Source organism: Cricetulus griseus, chromosome 2 (genome assembly GCF_003668045.3).
Source record: "Cricetulus griseus strain 17A/GY chromosome 2, alternate assembly CriGri-PICRH-1.0, whole genome shotgun sequence".
In the NCBI taxonomy this organism is placed as follows: domain Eukaryota; kingdom Metazoa; phylum Chordata; class Mammalia; order Rodentia; family Cricetidae; genus Cricetulus; species Cricetulus griseus.
In genome coordinates, this window is record NC_048595.1 from 330,884,882 (window position 1) to 330,897,175 (window position 12,294).

At 50.8% G+C, this 12,294-nt stretch overlaps 2 protein-coding genes across 2 annotated transcripts; both read left to right on the forward strand.

The window, feature by feature from the left end:
- Positions 1-2,443, forward strand: Ccno (cyclin O). Its single transcript, XM_027401221.2, has 3 exons — positions 1-387; positions 919-1,104; positions 1,958-2,443. Exons 1-3 carry the CDS (start codon positions 1-3, stop codon positions 2,441-2,443), a joined length of 1,059 nt encoding a protein of 352 aa, XP_027257022.1.
- Positions 2,444-5,874: 3,431 nt separating this feature from the next.
- On the forward strand, positions 5,875-11,833 carry Mcidas (multiciliate differentiation and DNA synthesis associated cell cycle protein). Its single transcript, XM_027401220.2, has 7 exons — positions 5,875-5,991; positions 6,086-6,182; positions 6,365-6,456; positions 8,735-8,817; positions 9,298-9,544; positions 10,911-11,021; positions 11,175-11,833. Exons 1-7 carry the CDS (start codon positions 5,875-5,877, stop codon positions 11,607-11,609), a joined length of 1,182 nt encoding a protein of 393 aa, XP_027257021.1. The 3' UTR covers positions 11,610-11,833.
- Positions 11,834-12,294: the final 461 nt, after the last annotated feature.

The window sequence follows — 12,294 nt, forward strand, 5'->3', positions numbered from 1 at the left end:
ATGGTGACCCCTTGTCCTGCCAGCCCAGCCAGCCCCGCTGCGGGAGCTGGGGGGCGGGACAACCATCAGAACCTCCGCGCCCCAGTGAAGAAGAGCAGACGCCCGCGCCTCCGGAGGAAGGAGCCGCTGCGGCCGCTGAACGCATGTTCGCTCCCGGGAGACTCCGGCGTCTGTGACCTTTTCGAGTCCCCCAGCTCTAGCTCGGACGGCGCGGACAGCCCTGCGGCGTCTGCGGCGCGGGACTGCAGCTCTTTACTCAGTCCTGCCCCGCCCTTGACCGCGCTAGATCTCCAGACCTTCCGAGACTACGGCCAGAGCTGCTACGATTTCCGCAAAGCGCAGGAGAGCCTTTTCCATCCCCGGGAGTCGCTGGCGCGACAGCCACAAGTGAGGCGGTTGACAGAGCCAGGCCCCGGCCATCGAGCTTTTGCCTCTAGCAGGCTCACGTCTCCTTTGCTGCTATCTGCCAGTCGCAGCACCCTAGTCCTTGCAGCCCATTATTCTGCCATCAGTAGGAGCAAAAGGGATCTTTGAGGATTGGGCCACTGACCTCACTCTATAGATGGAGAAAAGTGGGTTGTGGATAGCTGAAGTCTGTACTTTAGTTGGGGGAGGGTAGAGGAGTTTAATTATTAGAGTTCAGAGGAGTCGGACAGTTTCTAGGTTAGAGCCCGAACTCCTAAATGTATTTGCACATCTGCAAATGGACCTTTCCCCCGCCTCTGACGCAGTACCTCGTACAGTACCTAGCGCGAGCCCAGGCGTTCTGGGACTCCTAGACTCAGCCAGGCCCGCACTCCCATGTGTTTCCCGTTTTTCCAATGCATCTATCCTTTTCCACTCTACCTCTCTTGGGGGAAGCTCCCTGGATTATCTTGGCTCCTTGCTGCAGCACACTTCCCCTCTCCCTCCTGGCAGGTGACAGCAGAATCCCGCTGTAAGCTGCTCAGCTGGCTCCTACCAGTCCACCGCCAATTCGGCCTCTCATTCGAGTCGCTGTGCCTGACTGTGAACACTCTGGACCGCTTCCTCCTTACCACCCCAGTAGCCGCAGACTGCTTCCAGCTGCTCGGGGTCACCTGTCTGCTCATCGCTTGCAAGCAGGTACAGGTATAGGGCGGGATGTGTTTGGAGCCAACCTCCTTCAGTCGCGCCTGGTTCAGGGTTGGGTGGCTGGCCTCATCTAGATAGATGCTCGCAGATCTTTATACACCATAGCCTTAGAGAGCTTCGTATATTTTTACGCAGAGTCACTAATACTTTCAGACCACAAAGGGATAGGCTGTAACCAGCCTCCCACCCAAAGCTTCTAAGTCCTTGTGAAACATGCTTTTAAAATCTCTCTCGAGCGCCGGGGCAGTACACACGCCTTTAAAAGCCCAGCACTTGGGAAGGCAGGGGCAGGTGGATCTCTTGAGTTCAAGGCCAGCGTGGTATACAGACCTAGTTTAGGACAGCCAAGGCTATACAAAGAAACCCTGTCTTGAAAAACAAAACAAAACGAAACAAAACAAAACAAAAAGCCAGGCGGTGGTGGCGCACGCCTTTAATCCCAGCACTTGGGAGGCAATGGCAGGCAGATCTCCGTGAGTTTGAGACCAGCCTGGTCTACAGACCGAGTTCTAGGACAGCCTCCAAAGCCACAGAGAAACCCTATCTCGACCGCCCCCCCCCCCAGAAAAAAACAACCAAAAAAACAACCACCTCTCTCACACAAACACTTGCACACGTGTTACACACACACACACACACACACACACTTTTAAAGTTGGGCTGTAGATAGAGATGCTGTACCGAAAGCAGCCTTGTGTGGTTTAACGGTGGAATCGTGGGAAGGTGTGAGGCTAGCTGGAAGGGATGTATTGTTCAAGTTTCAGGTTTTCTCCCTGACTTAAGGCTGGGCGAGCTCTGGGCCCACGAAACGTCCAAATCGGAACTAGAGTGCACTCTGTTGCAGGTAGAGGTGCACCCACCTCGCGTGAAACAGCTCCTGGCCCTGTGCGGTGGTGCTTTCTCCCGGCAGCAGCTGTGCAACCTCGAGTGCATCGTGTTACACAAGCTACACTTCAGCTTGGGTGCACCCACCATCAACTTTTTCCTGGAGCACTTCACTCACGCTCGAGTGGAGGCGGGACAGGCTGAGGTCATTGGAGCCTTAGAGGCTCAAACCCTGGCTCGGGGAGTGGCGGAGCTGAGCCTGGCCGATTATGCTTTCACCAACTACACACCTTCCCTCTTGGCCATCTGCTGCCTGGCGCTGGCTGATCGCATGCTGCAGCTCCCTCATCCGCTGGACCTTCACCTGGGAGAGCACCCGGAGGCTGCACTGCAAGACTGCCTGGGCAAGCTGCAGCTGCTCGTGTCCATCAATAGTACCTCTCTGACGCACATGCTGCCTCCCCAGATTTGGGAGAAGTGCAGCCTGCCCCAGAGTTGGAAATAAAAAGCACACCCTTGAGTTTCTTTTATTCCCTGGCCCTGGCTCTGTGCCTTCAGGAGAGTGTGCAGTATTAATCCAAAGAGAAGCTCAGGACTCCCGCTTGTAAATAGTGTACAATAATGGAATCTATTTATTTTGCAGTACACAAAGGGCAGGCGACAGTCCTGGCTTGTCAGGATGCTGCTGCTGTTAGGTCTGCCCTTCACAGGTGACATCAAGAAAGAGGTTGCCGATTTCAGAGTCTGTCCTTGGCTCCCAACATTTTTTTTTTTTTCTCTGTAGTTAGCAGCTCTGTGAAAAAAAATCCAGCAAGATTTTATATGTCACTGCTCCAGTAATCAGACAAGTCAAGGTTGCTTGTCTGTATCTTAACCCCCTCCAGTCTGAAGGCTGAGCCCCCTCCTCCATGCCAGTGGCCCAAGGAGTATGAGACAGAAGTCATTGTCTGTGCACAACACAAGTCTGTGTTGTGCAGATGGGCAGTGCCTGCAACTCACTGATCTGGGAAGCTTTGGGGACCATGTAGGCATGCTAGTAGTGGACAAAGCAAGAGACAGTCCCTGGTGCACCCCAAGAGATGTTGGAAAGTAAAGTTTTTGCATACTCTTAACAGCTGTTGTAACCTGGGCCATTTCCCCTGAAGTTACATGCATGGTTCAGTTCACACTGCTGTACAAGCCCAGGGTAACAATGGCATGATAGTAATAAAAATATATTGACTACTTGCAATGTATCCTGTGTATGTTTAACATTTATTTCACTCAACAATGCTATTAGTAGTCTTTTCTCACTTCCCAGACATTGGAACACAGGACTCTAGAGGCAATGTGATCCATGAGTCTTACCCTGAGCCACATTGTTAAGCTTCTCCTGTTTATGCTTTTGGAAATTCTTCTAAAGCCCTCTTTCTGTGGTAGGTACGTACCTCATTCTCTATTTAGTCCTCCTGTACTCAGCAAGGCAGCACTCTGTTTTGTCTTTGCTTCTGGCCTTGCTACAGGACTCAATTTATAGATAGGAGACTTGGGTGGGAAATGGGAGGCTTCCTGAACTGTTGTGGCTCAGTCATTGTCACATTCTCTTCAGACACACTGTCATTTGTCAGCTGTAGGCCCTGTCCCTCTGCTCCACCTGCAGCAAATTCTTCAACTTCCTTGAACGTTACAGTGGACCTGGGGGTTAAGCTTAAATGAGATCGTTTCTGGGGTGGGGGTGGGGGAGAATGAGTAGCTGTGGAGCCAAGTTGCTAGGAGACCTTAGGCCCACTTCTCTAAAAATGGGATAAGTGCACCCATCCTTAGGACTGCAGTGTGAAATGATCATATACCTTCACTCCCAGCACAGAACCCCCAAGAAACAATAGTGATAGTCTGCACTCTGCTGGGAGAAATTATGCAGGAAACCAAAAAATGAATTAGGGTGAACATACGGTTTGTTGTGTGGCAGTTTTTTTTTTTTTTCCTCTCAAAATGTGTTTTTTTTTTCTTTTTTTGTATGATTGAAAACTTAGGTTTTGGGTAAGAAACCCCAGTTTGTGCCTCTGCATTTAGAATATGTTAATGTATGATGAGTAAAATGCAAACTCCACAATTTAGAGCCTTTGCATTCCTTCACCACAGCCCTCAGGAAGCTGGATCCCTCCTTTATGTTGATATGCTAAACTGGCTAGAGCTTTCTCCTTCAGAGCAGAACAGCTGTTATTTGATGGTGCAAGAGGGGGGTGAGGACCCAGTCACCTGTTTAACTCTTAACCATCTGGGGCCTTTAGTTGAGGTGACAAGGAGACCCTTGAGGTCTGGCTCTCATGGAAAGCAGTGACTTTGGGGGTTGTTAGCTTCACTATGGTGTCTAACAGTCCAATCCCCTCTGATATTTCCATGTTGTCTCCTAAATTCTCCAGAACTAGGGAACAGAGCCAGGAACAGGTGATGGGAAGCTGGAAGTTTAGTTGAAAAGGCTACTTTAGAAAAAGAAAAGACAAAACCCTAATTTATCTAAGCATTAGCCACTGGGCATACATAAAACCAACTCCTCTTCCCAACTCTGCTGAGGCGGGAGTCTGTTTTTCTTAAAGGCATATCTGATCTTGTGGGGTCTAATCCCATCCTTGTGCATTCTCACCTGAAGCCAATGCTTCCTCTCCACCCCAACACCCCCACCATCTCAGATGTACACCTCCTGTAAATACAGTTTTCTAACAGTTTACTCACTTATCCACCACTGTTGGGCACATCTTGATTCTTAATTCAGCTAATGGATGCAAATGGAAGGTAGAAAGGTATGCACATTCCTATTTCTGATGCTTGTTTACATTGAACTGATCTGGGTGGTCCTGGAAAAGGTCCCCTCACTCAAAGGTGCCCATTCTGAGACATGTCTCTTTCCAGTAAACTCAAATTCTGGAAGATGCTTCTTTCAGGGAGAGGGCTGACTTGAAGAGATCTGTGAAACTTCAGGGGGGAGGCCAGCTGTAAAGAGGACAGCCAAATGCTAGGACAGCTAGCTAAGGCCACCAGGGTTTTAGGGAATTTGGAAATGCCCACAGTACGGTTTTTCAGAAACTGGAGTAAATGTCATCTTTCTTTCTTCCTCCCTCCCTCCCTCCCTCCCTCCCTCCCTCTCCCCCCCCTCTCTCTTTCTTTCTTTCTTTTTTCTGGGGCAGTCTTTTAGCTCAGGTTGGCCTATGCACCAGTATGTAGCCCAAACTAGTTTCAGACTCGCGGTAATCCCCCTGCCTCAGCACTGTCACTTTTCTTGATCCTTAAAAAATAAGCGTAGGCACCATTCCCGGGGAAGTTGCAAGGATCCAAGTCAGAGTGGAGCTCTTGACCGTAGCAAGAATGAGAGACCAGATGAAAGCCATACGCCCAAATCTAGACTGTTGTTCAGATTTGAGGCCAATTTCTGTAATCTGGAGGCTGGTCTGGGAAGGCTCTCTAGAACCTGCTGGGGAATTTCCAGAGTCCATCTTTGGCGATTGTCACTCCACATTTATTGCGTGCCCTGTGTCTGGAGTGGTAAGAAAAATCAAAGAATCGTTAACTTTCACAACACTGCTGTGCATAAATTGGAAGGCTGGGACTGGTGGAGCGCTTCCTCCCTCCCTCCCTCCCCTCAACTCCCTCCTCCGCTCCCCCCTCCCCGCCACCTTTGCCTGGCACAGCCAGGATGTCGCGGCGCCAAAGGGCGCTCGCGGGCCGGGCCCCGCGATCGCTCTCAGCTCCCGAGGGAAGCCGGGTTGCCAGGTTGGTTAACGCCTCCGCCCTCGCGCAGATTGTCCCGGGCTGAAGGCGCCACCTCTGGCGCTCAGGCGCGAGCCGCCCCTCCCGCGCTGCCCTTCTCTTCGAGGCCCTCCCTCCGCTCCTTCCACGCGCCGTTGCCTATCTCAGGCACCAACAGGTGCAGCAGCGCTGGGTGTGGGTCGCCATCCCAGGATGCAGGCGCGCGACGGCAGCACAGCCGGACGCCGGGCCTTCGACAGCATCTGCCCCAACAGGATGCTGGACCTGTCGCGGCGGCCCCTCGGCAAACTCGGGAAGCCGGAGAGGAAGGTGGGGATGCTCTCTGTGATCCTGGCTCTGGCAGAGTCTGCCAGCCCCGCGTCCCAAACGCTGACCTGAGTTCCTCGTTTCTGTGCCCGGCTAGTTCGTTCCTCCGTGGAAGTCCTTCTCGGGATGCGGTGGCGATAGCCCAGTGTCGGTGTACGAGGATCCCCCTGACTCAGAGCCCGCTGCACTGCCAGGTGAGCCCCGAGGCACCTGCACGACCCCTCAATTATCCATGCCGGGTGGGTGCGGCACACTCGGACCTCAGCCCCTCTCCCCTCTCCCCCGGGCTCCGAGGTCCTGGTTGAGGGCCCTGGCGGCGACCTGGCAGAGAAGCTTAGGGTTCGCTGGGTGCGTGTCTCCCGATCTCCCCGCGCAGCCCTCACCACCATAGACCTGCAGGACCTCGCAGACTGCACCTCGCTACTTGGCTCCGAAGCGCCGCCTAGTGGTGATTCTTCCGCCTCGCAGGTATTCTTTCCCTTGCTTTGGATCTTGGTCACTCACAGACCCAACAGCAAAAGTGGTGGGTTTATTTCCTCAAGGTCTCAAGATGCACTGGAAGCACAGGCACATTCAGCATATTTCGGGAAGCCAAGCATCCCAGATCCCAATTTTCTCCTCCCTCCTAGTATGTGATTAAGTTCAGAGCCGGTTTGGCCAACTCTTACTGCAGGGCCCCTTTGTTATTCTACTGAACAAGGCAGGCAGTCCGGAACTGGTGGGCCAAGGAACCATGCGAGTGGGCACAAGCTCACAGAATAACTATTGTTTATCACCCACTTCTGGCCCTCCGGAGCCATTTATATTTCGTGGGTACTAAAGGAGTATCGAAATCACAGAGGGAAAGGACAAAGGACTCAATAAACAAGCTGGTGGAAAACATTCTGTCTGCAGAGATGGGCATTTGGCAGCTAGCTCCCAACATTCTAGTCCCTTACTAGTCTTGTCTCTAGTCCCATCTTGGGGAAGAGAGACTTTCCCTCCTTTCACTATAAACCTTCTTCCTACTTCTGCTTCCTACTTCTTCCATTTCTGCTTCTTGCCATCTCAGTACAACCCAGCCAGAGAATGGAGCCTCTGAGCTCCCGGGCCTCAGAGGTCAGGGACTTGATTCTTTGGTGGGACATGAAGTGCCTGGAAGGACAGGTGGTCTTAACCAGATGAAACCCATGGGAAGAGTACTACTTCAGGTCTCCTAATAGCAGGTTGTGGGACCACAGGTCCATGGGAACAGGCCCAGTACAGAACTGCAGAAATTTATGACCACCATGAAAAAGTAGCTGAGCAGCATATCTGAGCCAGTCGTTTACCTTAGGAAGAGCTCAGGGTACAGGCGGTGCCAAGAAACAGAATCTTAAGGCAAGTGACCTTAAGATTAAGTGAGTGAACACTCCCTGCAGAGGCTGCTTAATTCTCTTTAGATCTGATGCTCACCTGACCCAGAGTCTTCAATGTCCCACAGACGTTGAGGTCATCTGTCCATGTTTTTTTTTTTTTTTTCCATGAGGGAATCTGTTACTTTGAAAATAGGATCAGAAAAAAGGTTAGAGTCAGGGTAAGTTTTGATTTCCCAAATTATATGGAAAGAAGGGATTTAGGGAGAACAAAATGATTAATACAAAGAATCAATAGTGGGATCAGTAGATATTTCTGGTGGGTGTCTGGGATGGATCCCCTCACACCATGGTCCTAGAGATTACTTTCCCCTTTCTAACACTGGCCTCCAAGGACTATGAAGCTGCAGGAGAGAGGAATGAAATAGGCATGACCATGCCAGCCTGGTCACCAGGCCTTGGGCAATTCATCTTCTCCAGGATTCTCTCTTAAAAAGAAGAGGAAGAAGTGGCCTGTGGACCCAGCTACTTTACACACGTGTGTGTGTGTGTGTGTGTGTGTGTGTGTGTGTGTGTGTGTGTGTACACACATGCGTAAGAGATTATGTAAATAGGAAAATGTCCATCCCTTAAGAAAATAGGAAGATGCCTGGACCCCCACCCTTTTACCATTTCCTTCTCTCTCAGACACCTAGAAACCCTGGTCAGGCAGCATGGAGGTATATCCCATCCTAGGTGAAATCCAACTCTAACTTTTAAAGAAACTGAAAAACAAAAACAAAAACACAAAAACCCACCACCACCACCACCAACAAAAAACCCCAAAACAACAACACACACAATAGACACAATAGCTGCTACAGCCCCTTAAACAGATACCTTTCCATAGTATCCCTGGCATCGTTGGCCATAGCCCCACCCTTCCCTTTTCTTTTATGGGTGAAGTGGTTAGCACTTTAAGCCTACACTTTGGAGGCCTTGGTGTCTATGCTAGTGTTAAAACCAAGCTCTCTGCTCTTAGAGAGGTAAGGCTGTGGGAGTGGCTTAAGTTGGAACTGCAGTTCCATAGGTGTACAAAGAATATCAATAGGAGTCAGCATGGCTGCCTGATAACCCACCTGTGAGACAGCTCAGATGGGCTGTCCAAATCCCAGCTGGGCTGGCAGGGGATGGACTGCTGAGCCTGTGGTATTTGAGGTTTGCTGGAGCAGAGCTCACACTTGCCAGCCCAAAGGAAACCTACTGTTCTGGGGGGGGGGGGGGACGGACGGACACGAAGCTTAAATTTTCTGATTGTGAACCAGAGTGCATGCAGACTAGCCTTAGAAACTTCAAGGACATCTGACTATCTAGAATTGTTCTCTAGAGCCCAGACTCAGTGGTGACAGGCTCACACGGTTGCTTTGTTCTAGAACCACTCCTTGCAAACTGAAGAAGATTTCACCCTGCAGAATTTCAGAGACACAGTGGATGACCTCATTGCAGGCAAGTGCAGACTCTTTGCAGTTAAATGACAGTAGGGATGTCACCTGCCAAAATTCAGATTGTGTCATCACAATCTGTCACTGGCCAGCCACTCTTTAATCAAGGGATCGGATTCTCCCTAATTGAGAATACCCTCTCCCTGCAATGGGGAAATTATGTCGTGTGGTCTTTAGGCTATGGGTTTCACAGTGTGGATTCTGGGAATGAGGTCCCCATACTGTGATGTGGCGGGACAGAAATTAAATAATAGGGTTCTACAGAGGAACAAAACCTTGTATGGCTACCAGGTCCCAAAAGGTTTGCCTGATTTCTTTCAGATTAGCTCAGCAGGTGCATATGAACAAAACAGAAAGACCAGGGACCACACGCTTTGCCTTATAAAGAAAAAACTCATACAAACCTAATGTCTGGGTGGCATTTTGCACCTGTGGCTAGTTGAGCACAACCTGGAGGCAGCCACTCCAGCTTTTGCTTTCTCCCAGATTCATCCTTTGATGTCACCTCCCCTGACAGATGGTGACTTTCCCTTTTCCCCTTGCGATGTTTCATCTTTTGGGTCTTGCCTCTCCCCATCGCTGGACCCACCTGCCCTGGGATCTCCGCCACCACTACCCCCACCACCCTGTGCTCCAGACCTGCCGCCACCGCCACTGCCACCGCCAACCGAGCAGTACTGGAAGGAGGTGGCCGACCAGAATCAGAGGGCACTGGGGACTGCTCTCATAGAGAATAACCAAGTGAGGACGCCAGTGGTAGGAATCTTGGGGTGGGGACAGGGCCTGGTATACAGCACAAGTTGGGAGTTGTAAAGGTTGGGGTGCTCTTATGTGGACCCAGTGTTTTTAACAGTCGGTATTGTTCCAGCGGTCCAAACTGGCTCTAAACTCGCTAAATCGAGAGGATTGCATCCCACCAGAATTTCTCTTTTTTTGTTTTCCTCTTCTTCCTCACCCCCTTTCTTTTCTTCTAGAGTCAGGGTCTTCTGTAGCCCAGGCTGGCCTCTAACTCCCTATATAGCAGAAGGTGACCTTGAACTCCTGAACCTCCAGACATGCATCACCATTTCCGGTTTATGGGGGTATGAGGGACCTAATCCAAGACTTCATGCATAAATACTCCACCAAAACAGAGCTACATTTCCACCCCTATCTTTTTCATGAACTTACCATGGAGCACACACAGTCTTGCCTGGTTTTCCTGCCTCGGTTTTCCTTAGTTCTGGGATTACAGGTGTGTACCACTGCTCTGAATTCCAGGTTAGTAATAGTACTAACAATATTTATGGAAAGTTTTCTATGTGCCCAACTCTGTGCTTATCAATTTACTTTCTTCTCTCACTTAGTACAACACAGATGCTAGACAATCTCACTAGCCCCATTTTATAGATGAATAAAACTGAGACATAGGGTGGTTGAACTTCAGAAGGAGAACCTAGACGAGCCTGTTGTCCAAATCAGTACTCCTGGTTACCACCCAACAATTCACCAAAGATTTTTTCTTTTAAAAAATTTATTTTTCATTTTACATACCAACCCCAGTTCTACCTCCCCTCTTGTCCTGTCCCCACCTCCCTTCCACCGCTCACACACTCCTCAGAGAGGGTAAGGCAATCCTTGGGGAGTCAACAAAGTCTAGGATACCAAGTTGAGGCAGGACCAAGCCCCTTCCCCCTATATCAAGCCTGAGCAAGGTATCCCACCATAGGAACTGGGCTCCAAAAAGCCAGTTCGTGCACCCCGCATAGGTGCTGGTCCCACTGCCAGCCTCCAGCCCTCAAGATCAAGCCACATAACTCACCCACCTTCAGAGGGCCTAGTTGGGTCCCACCCATGCAGGTTCCCCAGCTGTCAGCCCATAATCCGTGAGCTCCCATTAGTTCGAGTCAGCTGTCTCTGCAACACACTAAACTTTAACTGAAATACAGTTCGTTACAACTACTACGTTTTTGGTTTATTTGACTTTAAAAAAAAAAAAATGGCAACTGTCAGGCGAACAAAGACCCGTGGGTCCTCGGTCCTGATGATGTGTTGGGGTCTGAGTTTAATTCCTGAAGAGTAGACCTAGCACTGTGGCTTCTGTCTGATGTTAGATGTCCTACTGCAGCTGCACGTGACGCTGACGCAGAAGCAGGAGGAGATCGCCTCGCTCAGGGAGAGGAACGTGCAGCTGAAAGAACTCGCCAGCCGGACTCGGCACCTGGCCTCGGTGCTGGACGTGAGTGGGCATGCGCGCGGGACCCGTCAGAACTGCAGCAGTGCGCCTGGGCTGGGGTCCCGGGGTGTCCCATGTGTAGCGCGCCCGAGGTGCTTTCTGCCCGGGCGGCTCCAAGCGAGCCACCCTGACTCCAGGGCTCTTCATCTTTTACAGAAGCTGATGATCACACAGTCCCCAGCAGAGCCCTTCCAGATCAAGGCGACGACGAAAAGGAGTCTGGAGGAACTGTTCTGTGCAGCGGGTCAAGAAGGTCAGGGTTGCTCGGAAGTGGACGCCATCCTCAGGGACATCTCCCAGCGCTGCGATGAAGCCTTGCAGAACCGCGACCCCAAGCGGCCCCGGCTGCAGCAAGAGCCAGGCAGCAAGAACTGCAGCTCCAGGAACCTGCATGGTGCCTTCCGAGGGCTGCGCACCGACTGCAGCGCCAGCTCGGTGAACCTGAGTCATAGTGAGCTGGAGGAGGGCGGCTCCTTCAGCACGTCCATCCGCAGCCACAGCACCATCCGAACTCTGGCCTTCCCTCAAGGCAAAGCCTTCACCATCCGGACAGTCACCGGTGGTTACAAATTCCGCTGGGTCCCCAGCTGAGCAGGGATGCGGTTTCCCCCAAAACACTGCCCTGTGTCCAGACGGAAGCATCTGCAAGCCAGTGGGAATAGCTAGAACTGTGTTCCCATAGCTGGTTTCGAGAATTCTCTGAAAGTGAATGCCATTCTGAAACTAATTTTCAGGAACAAAAATGTTCCTGAACCGGTGATACCTGTGCACTGAAAAGGTCTGCCCTAAGCACTGTCTATATTCCTCACGGTTTCGCAGTGAAATTGTGTAAGTGTGTATATGCATGCATACGTGCTACAATACACGCACATCACGGTCCAACCTAGAAGTTTATTTTCTAGCGCTTTGGTTTTTTACTTGTTTGAGACAGGTGTCACGCAGCCCAGGCTGACCTCAGATTTGCTGCTTTGGTGGCTTTGAACCCTTCTGCTCCCACCTCCTGAGCGTTGGGATTACAGGTGCTTACCACCACATTTAGCTGATTTTAGCTGTGTTTTAAAATCATGGAATGTTCCAGATTTGTAAGAAGGAAGGATAGTACAAAGAAATTATCCCCCCCACCCCCAACTAAAGGGTCTTTCTTGGAATCATTCAATCACCAGTCACATGCAGATTATAGGCCCAGAAACCTGGTATCTAGATGAGTGTTTCAACACATCTGGCTCAATTTCCCTGGCTTTGGAGTTCATCTGTGTCACTACTGAAGCATTTCATT